Source organism: Nestor notabilis, unplaced genomic scaffold (genome assembly GCF_000696875.1).
Source record: "Nestor notabilis isolate BGI_N333 unplaced genomic scaffold, ASM69687v1 scaffold27598, whole genome shotgun sequence".
In the NCBI taxonomy this organism is placed as follows: Eukaryota; Metazoa; Chordata; class Aves; order Psittaciformes; family Psittacidae; genus Nestor; species Nestor notabilis.
The window spans coordinates 7,517-15,230 of record NW_009940243.1 but is presented as its reverse complement, the minus strand read 5'-3'; the positions used below and the strand labels follow the sequence as shown (position 1 = coordinate 15,230).

Genomic DNA, 7,714 nt, shown 5'->3' with positions numbered 1-7,714 from the left:
GATGATCTTAAGGTCGTTCCAACCCAAACCATTCTATGATTCTATGATTACTGTGCCTCAGAAGAGGTTGGGGGGTACAGGAGGATATGTATCAGTTTGTAGGTGATGCCCTCCTAAGTGAGTAGAAAGGGACCAAGTCTCCCTTTTATTCTGCCTCTGCAGGAGGACTTGGTTTAGAGGGAGAGGTTGGGAGTGTGAGGATGAGGGAGAGGATTTCTCCTTGGGGCTGCTACTTTTGTCAGCATGGGAAGGGAGGTTTTAAGGCTCAGAGTGTATGGAAAACCAGTCAGAAAGATGACCAACAATGTGTTCTTGTAGCATTCTTCCAGTAACCCTGATGTTATTGCACCAGTAAGAAGCAGATAATGTGATTTGGATTTTGTGTATTATTTTACCTAAAACTATTTATGTTCCCATCTACTGAAGAATGGTGTGACAAGTGTTTGAATGGGCAGGAGGAAGGGATAGAAGCATATTTTGATGATGGGACTGGCAGAAAAACTCACCAGGGTTAGTTCTTTCACATAAGGTGTTACAGGGTATAAAGGCTGCTTCAGATGCACTGAACCCACAGGAGGTGTTTGTACAGTCTGAAAATCCTGTTGGCTACTGAAATGAGTGGGAATGTTCAATAAACACTCTGCAGAATGGTGTCAGGCCTTTCCTTCCTGGGGCTTCCTTTGCCTGGAGGGGGCAAGAGCTTTGCCTCTCGCTTCTGAAGGATGTTATTTTTCAAATCTGAATCATGGAATCACAGACTGGTTTGGGTTCTTCTGCCCCAGAGCTCATCTCAGCCTCCCCTCTGGCAGGTTCAAGCCATTCCCCTTGTCCTGTCCCTACATCCCTTGTCCAAAGCCCCTCTCCAGGTCTCTTGGAGCTCCTTTAGGCACTGGAGCTGCTCTAAGGTGTCCCCTTCAGGAGCCTTCTCTTCTCCAGCTGCCCCAGCCCAGCTCTCTCAGCCTGGCTCCAGAGCAGAGCTGCTCCAGCCCTTGCAGCAGCTCCGGGGCCTCCTCTGGCCTCACTCCAGCAGCTCCACATCCCTCTTGTGCTGTTGCCCCATATGAGTTGGTATCTTTCTCTGTCCTCTTGTCTGCACCTCACTGGAGAAGCTGGGTGCTGTTCCTCAGTAGTGAGGTGACAGTAGAGTTCAGTGAAGAAATAACACCTATTTTTACTATTGAAAAGAGTCTGCTTTCTTTTATAATATGCTGTTACCTAGTGCCTAGAGGTAAACCCTGTTTATAGAGGTTTGGATAACTGCTTTTTCTTTCACCTCCTGCTGACCAAGACTTACTGTTTAAAAATTGACAGATTTTGTCTCTGTGTTTGTCATTGCAGATGATGGCATCAGAACAGAGTTCAGAGACTTCCCTCATCGACAAGACCTTCCAGATGAGGAAGGAGGTTGAAGCCCGGAAGGTCGTCTTGGCCTGGGGCCTCCTTAATGTATCTGTTGCAGGCATGATATATACTGAAATGTAAGTTAATTGTTACATCTGATTCAGTCAACCAAACCATCTTACTTTCTATACCCCCAAATATTTCCTGGGACAGAATTGTTGCAGAATAACTTCATGTTTTTCTTTTTAGGACTGGGAAACTCATCAGCTCCTACTACAACATCACATACTGGCTACTGTGGTATATTGGTGAGTTGCTGCAGCATTTACATAAGTTTTTAGGATTCTTTCCTTTTTTCACTTGTCAGTTTTATTTTTTGGGGGGTGGGTGGGTTCATTTTTAAGTGAGGTTTTTTTTCTGTTTAAATTCAAACCAAACCTTTGGTTTGCTTTCTGTCATCTCCCTTAAATCTGTTGGACTTTCATCCTGTTTAGTGATAGCTAAGGAGTTTTATCAGCTTTCCCAGATAATACCATGAAAGGGCATGAAGAACTTATTTGGAGCATTAAACCTGTGTAACGTGTGGAGTAAGGCTTTGGAGAACACTGTGGATTTTACTACCACATTGTACTGTGGGTGTAGATGTCATTGCACAGTACTTAAAACTTGTTTTAGAGGAGTAGAACCCACGCTGACTATATCAAATAGAGGATGAAACGGAGCAAGAGGGAGAAAAAAATCAAGAGATGAGTGACAGATGACTTGACAGAAGATGATGTTGGAGAAATACTGTGAAACTTCCTTGTGCTTTTTGGAAAATAACTGTCTATTTGTAAAAATTACATTTTAGCAATAGAAATTAATCTCAGTAAGGAAAACAAGCTCCAGTGGTTCTTGCAAAACAAGGGGAGGAAATCTTAGATACTTGCCCAAGCTGGTGTTTACTGGTAGCATTAATAATGACCTGGCGTGAATGGGCAGATGCCTGCTTTTGCAAATAGTATACTTCTGTTGGTAAAACCATCTGTGTCTCTTGCAGAACTTGCCTTTGCATCTCTGTTCAGCCTGAATGCCTTGTTTGATTTCTGGATGTACTTCAAATACACAGTGGCACCAACAGCCTTGGTCATGAGTCCTGGCCAGAAGAGACTGCTGGGCTTGCAGAATGCAGGTGGGTGGGATAAGTATCTCTGCAGGCTTTTTACTTTTATTATTGTTACTGTCTCCTGGTTTTCCTTTATCTTACTCTAGCGCAGGATTCTTTAGTGAAGTGAGTTCTGAATTACCTTTCTGATATGAGTAAACCTGAATTACCCGCTCTTTATTAAAGTTCACAACATCAAGTGTAGTTTGTGAAACATCAGGTGGTAATTTGATGAGTGTTTGTGGGAAGAACAGAGGGGAGACAAACACTCCTGGTGTAAAAGGACAGGAAGTGAGAGACTTCAACATTTTGGGGTTGGACAAGGAATTTGTAACCTTTACATAGAATCATAGAATCAACCAGGTTGGAAAAGACCTTTAAGATCATCAAGCCTGTTCCAATGCCTGAGCACTCCTTGGGGAAGGAATTGTTCCTCATCTCCATCTAAACCTGCCCTGGTGCAGCTTGAGGCCGTTTCCTCTTGTCCCATCCTTGTTCCTTGGGAGCAGAGACCAGCCCCCTCCTGGCTCCAGTGCCCAGCACAGGGGGACAGTCACTGCCCTGGCCTACATGGGACTAGGAGCATGGCAGAGAGTGCAGGTATATGTTTGATTTCGATATCCTACTGATACATGCTGGGTATCAAGAATCAAATTAGAGGGACAGACAGACCTTTGTGTGAGGTCTGAAAATGGCAGCCTAGAGTGCAGTCACTCTGAAAGCTTTTGAAGATCAAAGCAGAGTTCTAACATACACCAGAACCTGACAAGGTAAATACACCAGCAGCAAAATGCTGCACAGTAGCACTTGCACTTCATGAGTCTGCCCTGAGAAAATGGGAGGCAGACAGGAGTAATGCTGTATCAGCAAAGTTCAGGGATTTTATATAGAATCATAGAATGGTTTGGGTTGGAAAGGACCTTAAGATCATCTAGTAGGTGATGCTTGAAGTAGGCAGGTAGAGTAGGTGATGAGACAGGTTAGAGAAGCCTCCCAGGGTCATGCAGGTGCCTGTAACATTTAACTGAAATCCAAAGCTGTAGGATTTGTACTGAGTCTTGCTCACGTCTCAGTCTTCTGTCCACTGCTTGACCACTGAGTTCCGTAGAGACTAGATTTTTCTCATGTCCCTTCAAGCAGCTTTATAAAATAGCCATAAGGGAGCACCATGTATGTGTTTTGTTGTATGTTTAAAGCATGAGGAGAGTTTGGGGCTGCTCCATCCTTGATGCTAATCCTATTTTTCCTTCTTGCAGCTGTACAAACAAGTCCACCACGTGCACTGGCAGCAAAGAAAGACCCATCTTCAACACCTTCTCCTCCAATCCAGGGTCAAAGTGTGCTCAGTTACAGCCCATCCCGCTCCCCTAGTGCCAGTCCAAAGTTTACTACTGGTTGTATCACAGGCTACAGCCCTCAGCTACAGGCTCTGTCAAGCAACAGCAGTTCTTACAGCAGTTTAACCTATTCACCAGGCAGCAGCTACACTAAGGTAATGACCAAGACACCTCCCAGGGGTACAGTTTGGTCTTCGTTTTGTGTGTTGGGCCATTGAATGGAAGCAGCAGCCAGCAGAGAGTTGTGCATTTGTGCATTTACTCCTTTTGCAAAGTAGGTGTAAATGTGTTCTCATGGGATTTGCCCTTTTTCCCTCGTGACACTTCCTTTGGTTTAGAGCAGCTAGTTTGTTTCAGAACAAAGCAAAACTAAGAAACTAAAATGTAAATGCAAAGTAGAAGAAAGAAAATGACACATGGTTTGCTTTTATTCACCCAAGGTTTCTGGCTTCAGCCCCTCTCCAACTGGATCTATGTACCCCACGAGTATTGGGCCAGTGGAAGGGGGGGGTCCGCTCTTCACCTGTCTTCTATAATTCTCCTTCTGGCAAAGAAGACTACATGACAGACCTCAAATCCCTGGATACCTTCCTTCGAGGTGAAGAAGAGAAGCAGCAGAGGGTTCAGCTAGGTAAAGAAAACTGATTCAATCAGAACAGCTTGGCAATGAGAAGGTGTTGGGTTTAGTAGAATTTGGCTTGAGTCTCAGAAGGTTTTCCTCCAAAGTATTCCTTTGGATAGGATACATGCCTGTATGGAGATGGGTGCTGTTAGATTGTCTTCGTAGCATTTTTTGGCTGTAGAGGACTGTCATAAGATGATGACCTTGATGAGAGGGATATCTTGTGGAGAAGGTGTTTCAGATAAAGGGAATTACCTGCAGGCAGTTTCTGTCCTGGATAGGCACAATCAAGATCAGGGTGGTTATACAGGTGATTATACAGACTGACTTCTGTCTGTGTTCTTGGTAGTTCTTCTTCCTGTCTCTTGCCAAAGCCTTAACATACTGACCCAATGTGCCTGTACTCTTGCTTCCAGAGTGACTTGGCAGTAATTGTACATGACTGTTCAATGAATCCTTTCAGGAAGTTCAGATTCCAGCTCTCCTTCCAGCAGCCCAACTTTCTGGAACTACAGCCGTTCCATGGCAGACTATGCACAGATGCTGAGGAAGTTCCAGTATCAGCTGGCTTGCAGGTCCCAGGCTCCGTCAGCACACAAGGACGAAGCTGATCTGAGCTCAAAGCAGGCTGCAGAAGAGGTAAATTGGGCAGCAAAGTGGACAAGAGGGAGAAACAGCCTCTAAAGTCTACAGCTTTGTACAAAGGGTTGAATTTAAGCTGCATCAGACATGAGGGAGAGAGGAGTCTTCAAGCATGTAACCATCTTTGTACAGCTTGAAAGACTGTTGCTATAAATGGGCATTTCATATTCTGAGTTGTAATCATAGAATCCCAGACTGGTCTGGGTTGGAAGGGCCTTAAAGCTCCTCCAGCTCCAACCCCTGCCCTGGGCAGGGACACCTTCCACTAGAGCAGGTTGCTCCAAGCCCCTGTGTGCAACCTGGCCTTGAACACTGCCAGGGATGGGGCAGCCACAGCTTCTCTGGGCACCCTGTGCCAGCGCCTCAGCACCCTCACAGGGAAGAGCTTCTGCCTTATATCAAACCTGAACTTCCTCTGTTTCAGTTTAAACCCATATACCTTTGTATACATCTTGCATCAAGCCTACAGTTCAGACCAATTTTATCCTAGTATTGCAGAGAGCTTAAAACTGAATTTGGGCTCATGCAAGATGATTGTACCATGAACAGAAAGTGCAAGTGTTGTATGCGAAACTGCTGTAGAAGTCACACAGAATGGTCTGGCTTGGAAGGGACCTTAAAGATGTGCTCTAGTTAATGTCAGAACTTGTCATAGACCCTAAAAACTCTTGGTATTTCTCATAGGTACTTACTAAATCTTTCCATAGGTTTGGGCACGGCTGACAATGAACCGACAGCTCCTTGATCACATGGATTCCTGGACTGCCAAGTTCAGAAACGTAAGTGCCACCTCTGAGGAATGCCCAGTTTTTGAGAACAAGAGGAGTTTTCAAGAACTCCAGCAGAGTGGAAAAGCACCTCAGTGTCCCCTGTGTGCTGACAGAGGTGGGAAGAATTGTGGTGTCTGTCTGAGGCTTGGGGTGGCACACGGAGATAAGAACACAGGAAGAAGGGGCTGCAGAGATTCCTTTTCCACCTGACCTTGGTGGTTTGTATTCTGGAAACTTCACAGTTGTAAAGTTCATCCACCTTTGAATGACAAACAAAAGCATCTTGGCCATGACAGATGACATATTAAGACAGACGTATGACATATGAACAGATATGTCATATCAGACATATGATAGATGACATAAGGAGACAGGCTGAGAACATTGGGGCTGTTCAGCCTGGAGAAGAGAAGCTGCGTGGAGACCTCAGAGCAGCTTCCAGGGTCTGAAGGGGGCTACAAGGATGCTGGAGAGGGACCTTCATCAGGGACTGGAGTGATAGGACAAGGGGTGATGCACACGGGAGGTGCTCCAGCCCCTGAGCATCCTCGTGGCCTCCTCTGCACTTGCTCCAACAGCTCCAAGTCCTTCTGATGTGGAGGACACCAGCACTGCACACAGTGCTGCAAGTGGGGTCTCGCCAGAGTAGAGGGGCAAATGGTGACAATTAGTAGGATGTAAACCATGTGTTGGGTTTTTTTAACGTTTTTATTGCTTCTGATCTCCTGAATTTTCACCTTTTCCATTCCTAGTGGATTAATGAGACTATTCTAGTGCCACTTGTCCAAGAGATCGACTCTGTGAGCACTCAGCTGAGAAGAATGGGGTGTCCAGAGCTGCAGATCGGAGGTAGGAGCTGGTGGTAACTTTGGAGTTCCTGGAGGTGGATAATGGTGGGGTCAGTGGTGGTTGTTACCTTTGTTGAATGTTGTTCCATTTCCACTCTGTATTGGTGGGGTCACCTTCTGGGGGGCTGTTTCTTGTGGTGTCTCATCAAGAGCTGTATCTGTTGCAACACCCATATTAAAACTGGTCAATGCTGGTCTTGCCCCCACTTTGTTACTCTACCTCTGCTCTTCAAAGTGGATATTTGTTCCTTGTAGCTTTTATGTTCTGTGATCTAAAGGAGACATTTGCTACTTCACTGTAACTGAAATGAGCATTTGGGGTAGTGTCACCTCTTAAATGCTTCGGGGACTGTAAAGGGTGCACCAGAAAGGACCAAGCTCTCTTTGGAGTGACGTGTAAGGGGGACTGCTTAGAGCTCTGTGGTGGCTGTGGCTGACCAGCACTGTCTCTCCTTGTGTTGCAGAAGCCAGCATCAGCAGCCTGAAGCAGGCAGCACTTGTTAAAGCTCCTCTCATTCCAACCCTGAATGCTATTGTGCAGTATCTGGATCTTACACCAAACCAGGAGTACTTGGTGGAAAGGATCAAAGGTACGTGGTGCCACCACACTGACTTCAAACCACTTCTGTTACTGCAGTCAAGTGGTGTCAGACATTCCCTCAGTGGAGATGTCTAAAGAGTCACACAGGGATGAGAGCTGCTTTTCAGCTGGAGAGATGCTTCTTCACAACTTTATCTTTTAACAGTGATATAATGATGCAGGACTTGGATGTAACCTTGGGAATGGTTTTAAAAGACTTATTTTTTTATTTTCCTCCTGCATGATCAGGGTGCAAAGTGCTGGATTTGATCCCTTCCTTCACTACAGATAAAAATCATCCTTTAAGTTTACCTTCCCATATCTTTTGTCAGTATCATAGAACCATAGAATGCTTTGGATTGGATAGGACCTTAAAGCTCCTCCAGCTCCAACCCCTGCCCCGGGCAGGGACACCTTCCACTTGAACAGG

The 7,714-nt window shown here is 45.4% G+C and overlaps 1 protein-coding gene across 1 annotated transcript in view; it reads left to right on the top strand.

Moving 5' to 3' along the window:
- The first annotated feature begins 1,338 nt into the window (after positions 1-1,338).
- TMEM209 (transmembrane protein 209) overlaps positions 1,339-7,714 on the top strand; it is an 11,413-nt gene continuing 5,037 nt past the window's right edge. The window contains 10 exon segments of the mRNA XM_010020241.1: positions 1,339-1,478; positions 1,591-1,649; positions 2,381-2,512; positions 3,742-3,977; positions 4,263-4,333; positions 4,335-4,453; positions 4,908-5,083; positions 5,794-5,865; positions 6,609-6,705; positions 7,169-7,294. Coding sequence (XP_010018543.1) covers positions 1,339-1,478; positions 1,591-1,649; positions 2,381-2,512; positions 3,742-3,977; positions 4,263-4,333; positions 4,335-4,453; positions 4,908-5,083; positions 5,794-5,865; positions 6,609-6,705; positions 7,169-7,294 — 1,228 coding nt within the window.